A 12,628-nucleotide genomic window follows, 5' to 3' on the forward strand; every position below is an offset into this window, starting at 1 on the left:
GTTGGCGTGCCAAGATATTTTAATCCCACGCTATTCCTAATACGACCTAAATCACGGTTTGAAGTCACGTGATCTGCGGGACAGCAACCTTGGAATCTTCCGGTTTAGGGCTCGCGTTAGCCCAACCTTGGAATCTTCCCAACCTCAACCTTCCGTCGTTCCCAGCCTCACACTCATCGCTCTGTCTCAACGCGACATCTGCCGTCGTTTCTGTCAACGACGGCGTCTTTACTGAGTTCAGAACATAGAATCTCTGCATGTCTATGATTATGCTAGATCTTATATCTGGATTTGTTGAGTCTCAGCGTTTGTTCATGCACAGTCCACACTGATGATCTAGGTTTCCCAAGTTTCTGTTTTTGTTCACAAATACTCTCGTGTGTTTCTGACACCGCCCATACCATTAGCGCTATAGTTGTGATGTGCACAGCTGTCGCAAGGAGTATGTGCTAGGCCACGAATTATAACCGGCACCGTGTGAATACCTTTCCTTGCGACAAATATGACGAGGGTCGTTGCTCGAGTCACGTCGGCGCAAGCCGCCATGCGGACTCGAAGCAGAGTCCTAAAACCCAAGAAACATAAAATTATTATGGAGAGCATTACCCAGGAAAAGAAGAAACTTCGCAGTGTTGTATGTGACTTGAGTTAGCAATATCGGACTTTTGAAAATGTCCTCTTTTAACACAGGACCACAGATTTCTTTCGAGGCCAAGGCTCCCCCTGGCTATACCTTTATACCTGCCGGCAACCCCAAGTTCACTAATGCATGCAAGGAGATGTGTCGGCAAGATGGGCTCCAAGTCTTTGCTGTTTCGGTTTGTTGGCTGTCCTCCGGCTTTTCTCGTTCCGGTTTGACTTTTGTGTTCTTTTCACTGACTGGTTGGGCTAGACAACACCTCATCAACGAATGCACGACCTTTCTCAACAAGTACATAGGATTGGTTATCACTTCCCTAGCGTCGTTGTGGCCACAATATGTATGGAACTGGGTCTATTTCTTTCGTCGACGGGGAAAGTTGTACCATACTCGTCCTCTCAATATCCTGTAAAGGGTCTTGGTCGGGAACGACGGGCTGATTCCGAGGTATCCCAAAATACAATCAATGTGGAGGCGAAGGATGCAATCAAGGATTTATTCCCTAGCATCCCGACGAAAGATTTGAACCGGATAATCAAAACGGCGTTCCAAAAGGTGTGTTAATTGCCACGCTGGGGTTCGTTGCTGACTCAATTTTTAGGGTAAACGCAAAGTCGGGACTGCCGTCGAATTGCCCCTCGCACGCCGTGTGCAATTAGCTGTTGTAGCTCATATTCGTCACGTCTATACTGACTACGATCGGCTACTCAGGATTACTTCCTTTCAAGATGCCAGGGCAGCAGTTGAAGAGCCAACTCTTGCCAAGCTTGTTCAATGGCGAGGTGATGATGAGAATGGCAAAACCGTTTTAGAAGATGTATTCCGAGAGGTTATCGTTATTTCCGATGACGAAGATGATGAAGATGAGAGTGACCTTGCCGACGAGGGCTTCTCCAGAGAGGGTCGACAATCGAGCGTTGAGATCGTGTCGAGTAGTGCCCTAGCAGGAGAGCTTCAAACAAGGCCTATGAATTATGGACACCTTCCTTCTGGTGACCGTGAGGCCGCCCAGGATTTTTCTGAAGATGAAGCTCCCTCTGGGTTCAGGTTCATACCCCAGCTTTCGCGAAAGAAAAGGACTGCGGACAAAAAGAGAGCCGATCGTAGGGGCTTTAGCCGATATGAAGCCTGGGATCGAGCTCGAGACCGGTACAAGGCTGGCGAATATTTACCTAATACTACTAGGCCTGATGATTGTGTGGTCGAACGCTATTCAGTTCCTCCTACCATGCAGGACACCTTGCAGGAAACGACCAGACTCAATAGCCACCACACACGACCACTTCTTGTCCATGTACCAATTCCCCCCGGAACGCGCACTGCACGGCCCAATGATTCTACTAACGAAGCACGCTTTAACCAACCTCTGAGCTCAACGGATCACCCACCATTGGATAGCCGCCCGTATTTTCTCGAACCGAATGTAAGTTAATTTGTCTAAGCTAACAATAAGACTAGTCCTCCTCTTCTCCCTATCTTTACTTAACCCTTGAAACTAACAGCAGCCAACCTACCATGGAACTAGAAATCTCGACCGGGACCACCTGATCGGATCCAGTTGGCTGATGGTGCTGTATTTGAGAGAGCCGACATCAACACATGGCCTGAACAGGAGAGAATAGTTCAACAACCGAAGCAGTTACCTCCTACGCTTGTATCCCCCAATTTACCAGAAACGCACACTGATGAAAGGAGATTCCGTATACCTACCGGAAATTTGCATCCCCCTTCCCGCCGTGGAGGGGATATCAGTGAGTATCAGGAGCAGCGCGTGCTCCCATCAATTGAAGGACCAGAGCTTCCTAGCCGTTTCAGAAACCAGGGAGTGGGACAACCGGACCTACTACCTCGAAAAAGGGTTCCAGATGACTTCCCACCGTACTACATGAAGCCAGCCAATCCTCCTATTGAGGAAGTCTCAGGCAAGATGAACGTAATTAACATTAACGAAGACAGACACATCTCACAAAAAAGACGAGTAGAATATAATACTATACGTGGGAGCTCTCCTATGGATAGAGGTCGAGACAGAGTTATTATATCCTTACCACAGGGGCCATACGATTTCCCAGCTTATCGTAAACCAGGCCTTTCGGATGTTTCATATTTTTACACGGAGCAGCAACAACTCTCATCAAATGAACGGAGTGAAGATCTGGGCCACCATCTTGAGCGAGTTCCACTTGGTACTAAAAGGCCTTTTGATCCTGTTCCCTCAAGTTCACACTTTTCTAGTGGTTTATCTGATCGTCCCGAACATGGACATCGATATGGAGCACCTGGTCTCCATGAGGCTCGTCACGGCCTTTCCAGCCGGAATCTTTTAGAATCTCCTCGCTTTGTTTCTGCATCTGATGAACCTAGTTTTAAGATGGTCAGGAATGACGGTCGACCCGTCAGACCTAACCATGTTCCCAGTTTCAATCATCCTCAACCTCAAATTTTTGACCATGAGGACTTTGTAAACCCAAGAGGTCCAAGTTCATTCAGGGATGCCAGCCGTCCAGTTTTTGTTACACAAGAACCGCCTATCAGGCGGAAGTTGCTTCCTGATGAAAATACTCGAATTTCCAGTCTTCACTCTCACGACTTTGTACGTCCTGTTAATTTGCAGGACGCAGATGGATCTATCAGCCATGAACCACAGGGGGGGCCAGCACGTCCAGCTAGCCCTCGTAAGACAAGATATGTACCCCGTGGTGCATTCAAGGCGTACGACCGAGTCCGAGCTGAATCTCAGGCGGATCGCCCGCATTCACCACAGCCCTTCACCTCCCGAGTAGCTCCAGTTCATGAGCCCAACGATACATTTTATATTGGTCCAAACTCCCCTCCCCGAACTGGCTGTTCAACTTTGAATCCTCCCCAACCTTCTTCGGTTTTATATGATTCGCGAGTAGTTCGGCTACCTATTGATGACGATGGACGGTATGCAATGCGCTGACAGGCTTATGTCCTAAAAATGAGATCTATTCCAGCGCCCAATCGATTAACATCGATCATGTTCTTTTCTTTTCCTTTCTTTTCCTTTCTTTCTTTTATTATTATTTTTTGTGCTGTTGTTTTGACCCACTGACGAAAACATTCGTTAGAAGGTACCCCGACGACGATGGCATGCAGCACCACGTGGTACTCCGAGACGGCGGCCTTAGATGGAGACCTCGTAGCTCGCCGCTATTATGAACGAATGTCCCACGAACGCCCAAGTATCGTTCTGGGTGAATAAATGAATCATTTTTGATTCAGCGCGACACGTTCATGAGCTGAGCATGCTTCTGCTGAATTTCTCTACCATATATCCTTTTTCCTTGAAAGAAAGAATTTAATCTTATAATCTCTGTATTTATTGAGTTGGTGTTGGGTTTGCCTTAATGCGGGAGGCCAGGCGGTGACGGGTTTACTACGATAATAGACGGGGTTGGAACTTTGAACGCATTGTTTGGTTTGGAGTTTTGTGGAGGAGTTTCTGTTACGCGCCGGCGGATTCCACCGGCTCCCTCGGACTAGTTCTGCATGTTTCCGCTCTTCTTGTTCCATATTGTTGTCTTTTTTACTTTTTGTGTCATTCTCTCCCCGCGGCAATGCTGTATAGTAGTTACTTGATACCCAATTGCCTCGGAGAGGGTTGACGTAATGCATGTACATACTGCCTTGAGACTCCAGTGGAGCCAATTTATATGGATTAATTAATCGCCTAGGAGATCCATTTGATTTTCTTTGTATGTACAGTGCTATTAACTGACATAAATGTTGGTGAGGTGATAGTTAGCATCTATCAAATGTTTAACTAGAGCAAACAAACTAGTTTTAAGAAACAAATATTACGATTCTTTAAAGATAGCTGGCTAAAGATATTGTATTGCTATGGTGATAGCGTGCAAGTAATCCCGGAGAGCAAGGCAAGGCATGAGATTGACCCTATCTATCCTCTCCCTCTGGTATTTCTGCCTCTGATCTGATGCCACATTCGTAAAAAGAAGGCAGGAAAACCCTCCCCATAGTTATCAGAACGTAGGGGATTCCACCTATTTCAAAATATGAAAAATAATCCAGCGCTCTCTCGCTCCCTCCACCGTCCGTCAACTGCAATGAAAGTCCCTCTTCACCTATAATCGTAACCTTTGTAATGTAACAAACCCCCACGCGCCGCTCCGTGTCGCCAAACCATCAACTACCAACACTACCAACCATGTGCCGCGGCGATATACCCCGATATGTCTCTTACCCCCACCTCCCCATACCTTTTTCTCCAAATATAATTGTCCATATTTAAACGTCCTTCTGCACACCATCAGCCTCGCCCTTAGTGACTGTCTTGCCTGTTTTCTTAATGGTGGCGAGCACGGTGTCGTATTCAAGCGAAGGTTCAGTGAGGACGGTTGCGGTCTGCGATTCGAGATTGACGGTGTAGGATTTGACGCCTGTGGTTTTTTTTTTGGGAGGGGGGGTTAGTTCTGGTTCTCTCTTTTTTTTTTTTTTTTTTTTTTTTTTTTTTTTTTTCTAGTTTTCTAGTTTTCTTCTTGGGTAGGTAGGTATCTTTCGGGGAGGGGATGCAGTATGTATATCTTCTTTGATTGAGGGGAATTGATTGAGAGGAAACCAGCTAGCTACCCCGCAGCGGAAAGCCACACAGAGAGAGACACGGGCTTACCGTCAAGTTTCTTGAGGACGCGCTCGATGGCGCCTGAGCAGCCGCCACAGCTCATGGTGACGTTAAATTTGTACTCGTGTTGTGTGTCGGTCATTGTTGCTTTCGTTTTGCTATCTTTTCTTCTTTGTCTTTTGTCTCTGGAGCGGGTGTCCGTAGTAGTAAGGTAAGAAGAAGAGTCGAGGAAAGATGAACGACAGAGGGGAGGCCAAAGGAAACGTAGGGGTGTTGTTATATTTATATTATACACAGGGATGGGATGGGGATGGGAGTAGTTAAATACTATGGAGGAGGTATCTGCTACACCGAAATTAATTAATCAATCCCCCTCCCTTCCCCCCCGCCGTCCGCCTGGTTAATATTTATCAGGCTTCTTGCCCATGCTTTGTTTGTTTTTCTGAAACATAATTAATTCCCTCTTTCTATTCCGTAATCCGTAATAACTTAAACGTAACTAGGGTTCAGCATCGTTCCAGTGATTCCAATTCGTTTATCCGATAGGCTTCGCCTGCTTCTCTTCTCTCTTCCTCTCTCTCTCACACTCACAAGCAACTTATCTCCCTTGGATAAACGAATTGGTAAGCAAAACACGCAAAAACACCGCAATGCCCGCATTGATATCTGAGGAAACACGCAATTATCTCGCAGAGAAGACTGGGGAACATTGTTCGGCCAAAGATCTTCCAACTAAATACCAAATATAAGCTGGTTATATTAGTCAGGCGGCCGAAATCACGTCATAGAAGCTCTCGGGTTGGTGGTATATATAAGGACAGTTGTTTGGCTGGTCAACCAGTTCTATATGCCTATAGTGAGAGAATATGGACAATATCAATGGTACAGTACAAAGAATCACTAGAGATTTGTATGTGTAACTCAGATATATTAAAAATGAATTATTGACTCTTAGAATGGCAGAATGACCAGCTGGCTATATATATACAACTTCTCTACTATGGAGAAATTCTCTAGATTGGTAGCGCTGCATGCAGCAGTGCTGTGGTTGTCAGTGATTGTAGATTTTTTTTGAAGTTATTATCCCAATAACTTTAAATTATTCAAATCCCAGGAGCTTGGACCAACTGGTAGGTAGTTAATATGTAACTACTGTACATACACGCATACAACTCCAAGTGCTTTGCAAAATTCACTTCACACTTCAACATAATTCAATTTATTCCTAATCACTCTGTATATATGACCAAATTGAAATTTCAATATTTGTCATTATTGACCTGACATTTTCACCACTGACTGACTGTCTATCTGTCTATGAGTGAGGAGTTGGCCAAATTTGTTTGATCATTGTCATGTCAAGTCAAACAAACTCTACCAGGTTCTTCATCCTGCCAGGTCTTTTCAGCTCGCACCTCTTTCTTTCTGACTAGGAGGGAACAAGGGGAAAAAGCGAAATAAAAGAGAGAATGCATCATCTTGAAACGGAAGAGACACACTCAAGGCAAGATAAGAAGAAAGCACATTTGGAAAACAACACCCAGTCCACAATGCGAGAGTCGGGAAGGGGAAAAGGCCGTCAATTTAAAATAAATATATAAAGAAAAAAAAGAAAAAGAAAAAGCGACAAGTAACCCACAACAACAAGCGCCGCCGTGTTACCTTACTCTCTCCTCCTCCACCCCCTGCTCCTCATCCTTCCACTCAGCGCGACACAACGGACACGTTACCACACAACGGCTTTGCCCTAGGCCACCTCTCAAGCACTGAGCCTCCCACCTGCTGAAACACGCCTTGTGCAGGTTTCCGCCACACTGCGCTTTGCACCAGACAAGTCCCCGCTGGCTAGTAATAGAACTGTCAACACCGTCGGTGTCTTCCCTGACCTCGACATACGGTTCCATGCAGATACCGCATTCTGCGTCGATGGTTTGCGGGTGACGGGTCATGGCCCATGGGCCCAGGGCACCGCTTGAATATTATAGATTTGAAATATTATCAATATAATTTATATTTTTTTTAAGTAATAGTAATAATTTCATAATATTTAATAAATAAATAAATCAGTCACATTATTAAATATAATACAGAATATTCAATTCAATTCAATTCAATTATATACTGTGAGTTTTAAAGATTATACAGAGCTGTTATACTATTACGTACAAAGTTTTCATGCTTTCTTATATCTATACCATCTTAAGTCTCTGATGACAGTCAGAGATGAAGCATTTAAACTATATATTCAAAATCAAATTATCTGCTAGATTAAACTGAGACAGAATATATTATTTAAGTTATTACTTTGATAAAATGTAAACTTCTTAAGCAGTTCTCAATATGTAAGAATAAGTACTTGCAGGTAATTATTCAGAGATTGACAGCTTAATGAAATATATACTAATAATTACTAGAAGTATTCACAGTAAAAAAATAAATGTAAAAATTAAATATATAATAGTATTTAAATTAAGTTATAAATAATAATTATAAACTTCAGTCTATATAATTGTATATAGACTGACTGCTGAGATCATGAATTTCACATTTAATCTCATTTAATCTGATCTTATACATTTCTTGATGTGAATTTCACTGAGACTAGTCATTAAAAAAACATGTAAAGTGACTATATATCAGATCTTAAAATGAAACCATGACTTGAAAAAAATAAGAAAGTGATTTCATTTGATCTCATTTAGTCTCATTCTTAGCATAAAGTTACTATTTTTAGACATTTTAAGGTTTTTTTTAGAATATTTTTAATTTTTTAAAAAGTAACACTTTTTAATATTACTTAAATGAGATTTAAAGTCATTTAAAGCAATAAAAATAATTTAAATTGAGAAGTGAAAATTATGATCTTATTTGAAAAATATGATAAGAGTAGACAGTAAGTCTCACTGAGACAGTATAAGACTACTATTTAATGTTAAAACTGTGTAATGAAATCAGTTGAATTGATAATAAGACTATTAAAAAATCTGGTTCTAGTCACAGACACAGTCACACAGTCAGTCTAATCATATATAATTAAGAGCTGTTAATTTTATTAATTATATAAGAAATTGAAATAAAGATAAAAAATCTGTACAAAGTGAGATTTCTTATATATTTTTCTCTTTTTAAAACTTCATCTGTGAAAGTTTTTTATTAAATAATTTTATAAAATCAGAGTTAGTATTATAAGAGTACTTATTAAAAACCCTTTATATTTATAAAAATTTTAATGAGAAAAAATTCTTTATTACTATAAAGAGAAAAGAAATCTGTTATTTAATTCTTTATTTTAAGATTTTATTAATTTATCTTAAAAATTAATTTTAGTTTATTAAATTATCTTTAAAAATCTAACCTAGTTACTGAACTAGTGTGAAAAAAATCAGGTGTTTTTAGACTGGCCGCTGAAATTATGAATTTCATATTTAATCTCATTTAATCTGATCTCATGCATTTCTTAGCATGAATTTCACTGAGACTAGTCATTAAAAAATTATGCAAAGTAACTATATATCAGATCTTAAAATGAAATCATGACTTGAAAAAAATGAGAAACTGATCTCATTTGATCTCATTTAGTCTCATTCTTGACATAAAGTTACTATTTTTAGACATTTTAAGGTTTTTTTTAAACTATTTTTAATTTTTTAAAAAGTAACACTTTTTGATAATACTCAAATGAGATTTAAAGTTATTTAAAGCAATAAAAATAATTTAAATTGAGAAGTGAAAATTATAATCTCATTTGAAAAATGTGATAAGAGTAGACAGTAAGTCTCACTGAGACAGTATAGAACTACTATCTAATGTTAAAACTGTGTAATAAGATCAGTTGAATTGATAATGAGACTATCAAAAAATCTGGTCCTCATCTCAGACACGGTCACACGGTCAGTCTAGGTGTTTTATATATAAAAGTCTTTTATTCTGTAGCGTGCGCCGCTACGTAGAGTTAGATATAAGGGTAAAAACACATCTGATTCTCTAAAAGATGAGAGATGAGTATACACCTCTATATATACAGTGATTGTTTTATAGAGATTAACTCTCATAGAAGAAGTAATCACATATGAAGAGAAGAACAGAGAGTCTGTAGAGAAGAAGCAGAAGCTCTCATAGAAGAAGTGATTACATATGAAGAAAAGAACAGAGAGAGAAGATAGAAGTAGAAGCTTCAGAAAACAGTAAGAGATAAAGTAAAAGCTAGAGTTGAATAGAGAATTGACTTACATAGAGAATAGAAGTATATCACAGTCTCTTTATCTGAAAGAATATATTCACAGAGAAGAAAAAATAACATTGAAAGAAAATAACAGATATCACAGATACTAGGCTTAAAAAGATAAACAGTGTTCAGAAGTACTAATTTATTTACATACACTGTAGATATTGTAGAAAGAGAAGACTGAGTGATAGAATTACTTTATTCATATAAAAAGTGATCAGATGTAAGAATTGTTTATTCATATAAAAAGTAAAAGATATAAGAATGACTTGAAAAGAAATGATAAAGAAGAGATAAAAGCTCTTCAATCTAAAAACAGCTGTAAGAAAAGAAAGACATTGTAAAGAAATTGTAAGAAGCTTGAATAAGAGAGAATTCTTTGATGAGATAGATGAGAGTAGAAGTTTTATTATAACAGAAAGAAGATTCTGTGAATAATAGAGATCAGAAGACTGAAATTATGTAGATGAATAATTGTATTAATATATATATTATGATTACTTCTCCCTCATTCTTCTCTTATTTCTCACATCATTTTGCTATCATGTGTTAGATGAAAATTTTGACAAGAATATAGCAGAACTAGTGAAAATTGCAATATATAAAAGATTAGACTACAGAAATAATAAGTCTTAAGAAGAAGTTAACAGTTATAAAGACAGATGCAGTGAGTATAATGAAAAAGACCTTAATCTTAGAGAAATTATTTCAGTTATTAAGTTAGAAGAAGTGTGATGTCCTTCTTCATATAAGTGATAGAGAAGAGAAGACAGGTGAGATGACAGATAAGAAGACAGGTAAGAAGACTGATCAAGAGAAGACAGGCAAGAATGAGATAAAAGAAGATAATGAGAGTGAAGAGTTAGAATTCTGAATAGAGAGTGAGTCAGAAATCTTCAATTCTAGTAACTTTGAAGATGAGCTTTCAATACTATCATCTTATCTTTTCACATATAAAGCAGTCAAAAGCTAAGATAAGGAAAAGACAGTGATATCTTATTATCAATTAGCTAGGCTGCATGATGCTGCTGTAGAAGAGTTAATAGATAAATTACATGATAAAAGCTTGAAGAGTTAGAAAGAATTTAAGACTGAGATATAAAAGCTTATAACATTATTTACTTATTTGAAAAAGTCATGACTGTTCACATACTAGTTTTCAGAAGAAGATGTTGAGATAAATAAGAAGAGAGAGATTCAGAAGACTGTAGTAGAAGCTGCAGATAATGAAGAGTTATAAGTACAATTAAAAGTGAAAGCTGAACAGATAGATACAGATACAGAAGAACTATCACTAATAGAAGAGAATAAGAAGTACTAAAGAACTAGTCAGAAGCAGCATGAAACTCTGAGTGACAATGTTTTAAGAAAGTCAGAGTGAAAGAAGAACATTGAGAGTGATTAGATATCTTAACTGTATGATATAATATATATAAGATATCTATATTATAATAACAAGACTGACTTGTACTTCTGCAAGAATAATAAGCTTACTTATCTGAGTATGTCAATTATGCAGAACCTGACTGTGAAGAGGCTTGCAGATGCCATCTCAATCATTGAAAGACTTACAAAATATAGTAAGAAGATACTATTTATCAATCATGAATTTTTTATTTTACTCAGTCAGTGATTGATTAAGAAGTTAAGATAGTTATTCATTAAGTAAAAGTTACACTGATAAATGAATAATGATGAGCTAATCACTTCACAGATTATCAATTCTAAGAATTTCATTAATTAAGATATTGTTATTCTGCAGATCTGTGAAAAAATAGCTTCTATATCATATTAGTCTTATATGAAGAGTTAAAAGTAATTTAAGAAATATATGATTATCTCTGCAGATAACAAATGAACACAGTAAGAATATAACACTTATACTAACTATCTGTAAGAGGCCTACGCTGAATAGATCGGTATAATATTTATAGATCTTATATAACAAAGTGAAAAATGTTAGAGAAGAAAAGAAAGAGAAAGTGTGAAAATCAGTAATTGAAGTGAATATTTATACGCGTATGCAGTGATGTACACAGTGGAACTTCAGAGTGAAAGAATAGAGGTTTTCATACACAGTGAAGCTTCAGAGTGAAAGAATAGAAGTTCTGTAGATTTTCAGCTGAGAATCAGCAACTGAGAATCAGAGTAGTAGAAATCTGTGAAGTGTAACAGAATAGTCTATATAATTGATCAGACACAGTCTGTTATATTAGTCTCTTCTCTCTTTCTTAATTATACATAGCTCTCATCAGTCAAGAGCTGCAGTCTCAGATAATATGAAACTCAGAGTTCAGATCAGACAATCATAGTTAACTCATTTCATAAGATATTATCAGCTATAACTGCAGGGTCTCTTATCAAGAATATTTTCAATCTCTTATTCAAGTTTGTTATCTTCTTCTATAATCCCTGGCAGCTGTCAGTCAGAAGTCAGTTGAGAAGAGAACAGATCAGTGACAGTGTAACAGAACAAGCTTGTATAAAAGATATTATGAATCTCTGATAATATATTAAGACAGTAGTTATAACTGTCTAAAACTTCTATCACTTTATACTTTACATGATAATAATTCAGTGTGTGAGATAAGCATATAATTCATATATTCTTAAGATTCAATTATATCAGATCTTCTATCTTATATTACTCAGCAGAGTCTCAGTGAATATTAATTCAATCTTCTTAATTCTGTTTAATACTTATCATGAAGGCTTCTGCTCAATCATAAGTATCTCAGAGTTTTATTACTATATTATTGATGATCTGAATCAGACTGTGAGAGTTCAGTGTGAAATGTATAATCTCTAGAAGATTCAGTACTTTCATGTAATATCTATGTATGAGAAAGAACAGGCTTATATCTGTTGAAATAACATCTCAGTCATTGATAGCAACTTCAGTGTATAGAAGAAGATTATATCAATTATCTTATAAGTAATTACAGAACTTATAAAGATAATTCTTTACAGTCTGAATTATTCATTCTAATGTATCATCAATCTCAGAGTGATAGATAGTTAATAAATGACATATAATCTTGAGAACTTGACAGATTCTTATTCAGAGAGTGCTTATAAATTAACAGTCTTAATCTGATACTATAGATCTCAGTAATTCATATATTTAATAGAATAGACTTCTTAGAAAAGCTTCAGTGAT

General features: G+C 37.8%; 3 protein-coding genes across 3 annotated transcripts; 1 reads left to right on the forward strand and 2 right to left on the reverse strand.

Moving 5' to 3' along the window:
• The first annotated feature begins 39 nt into the window (after positions 1 to 39).
• Positions 40 to 4,696, forward strand: BDBG_09115 (uncharacterized protein). The gene is made up of 6 exons (XM_002620511.2): positions 40 to 634; positions 699 to 818; positions 893 to 1,195; positions 1,242 to 2,063; positions 2,166 to 3,568; positions 3,733 to 4,696. The coding sequence occupies exons 1-6, from the start codon at positions 503 to 505 to the stop codon at positions 3,821 to 3,823; spliced, it is 2,871 nt and encodes a 956-aa protein (XP_002620557.1). The 5' UTR covers positions 40 to 502; the 3' UTR covers positions 3,824 to 4,696.
• On the reverse strand, positions 4,191 to 6,220 carry BDBG_09116 (uncharacterized protein). The gene is made up of 2 exons (XM_002620512.2): positions 5,292 to 6,220; positions 4,191 to 5,061 (listed from the first exon to the last, which is right to left on the reverse strand). The coding sequence occupies exons 1-2, from the start codon at positions 5,383 to 5,385 to the stop codon at positions 4,910 to 4,912; spliced, it is 246 nt and encodes an 81-aa protein (XP_002620558.1). The 5' UTR covers positions 5,386 to 6,220; the 3' UTR covers positions 4,191 to 4,909.
• Positions 6,221 to 6,488: 268 nt separating this feature from the next.
• BDBG_09117 (uncharacterized protein) lies at positions 6,489 to 7,207 on the reverse strand. Its single transcript, XM_002620513.2, has one exon. The coding sequence runs from the start codon at positions 7,190 to 7,192 to the stop codon at positions 6,902 to 6,904; it is 291 nt and encodes a 96-aa protein (XP_002620559.1). The 5' UTR covers positions 7,193 to 7,207; the 3' UTR covers positions 6,489 to 6,901.
• Between the last annotated feature and the right edge of the window lie 5,421 nt (positions 7,208 to 12,628).

The sequence above is a fragment of the Blastomyces gilchristii genome (assembly GCF_000003855.2).
Source record: "Blastomyces gilchristii SLH14081 genomic scaffold supercont1.35, whole genome shotgun sequence".
Taxonomy (NCBI): domain Eukaryota; kingdom Fungi; phylum Ascomycota; class Eurotiomycetes; order Onygenales; family Ajellomycetaceae; genus Blastomyces; species Blastomyces gilchristii.

What these genes read in the sequence shown, in the direction of transcription:
- BDBG_09115 (XM_002620511.2), top strand. Translation starts at nt 503, where the DNA reads ATGACGAGGGTCGTTGCTCGAGTCACGTCGGCGCAAGCCGCCATGCGG. An exon ending in AGAAGAAACTTCGCAGTGTT is followed by an intron (nt 635 to 698) that starts GTATGTGACTTG and finishes ACAGGACCACAG; the next exon opens with ATTTCTTTCGAGGCCAAGGC. An exon ending in TCCAAGTCTTTGCTGTTTCG is followed by an intron (nt 819 to 892) that starts GTTTGTTGGCTG and finishes TGGTTGGGCTAG; the next exon opens with ACAACACCTCATCAACGAAT.
- BDBG_09116 (XM_002620512.2), bottom strand. Translation starts at nt 5,385, where the DNA reads ATGACCGACACACAACACGAGTACAAATTTAACGTCACCATGAGCTGT. An exon ending in CGTCCTCAAGAAACTTGACG is followed by an intron (nt 5,062 to 5,291) that starts GTAAGCCCGTGT and finishes AAAAAACCACAG; the next exon opens with GCGTCAAATCCTACACCGTC.
- BDBG_09117 (XM_002620513.2), bottom strand. Translation starts at nt 7,192, where the DNA reads ATGACCCGTCACCCGCAAACCATCGACGCAGAATGCGGTATCTGCATG.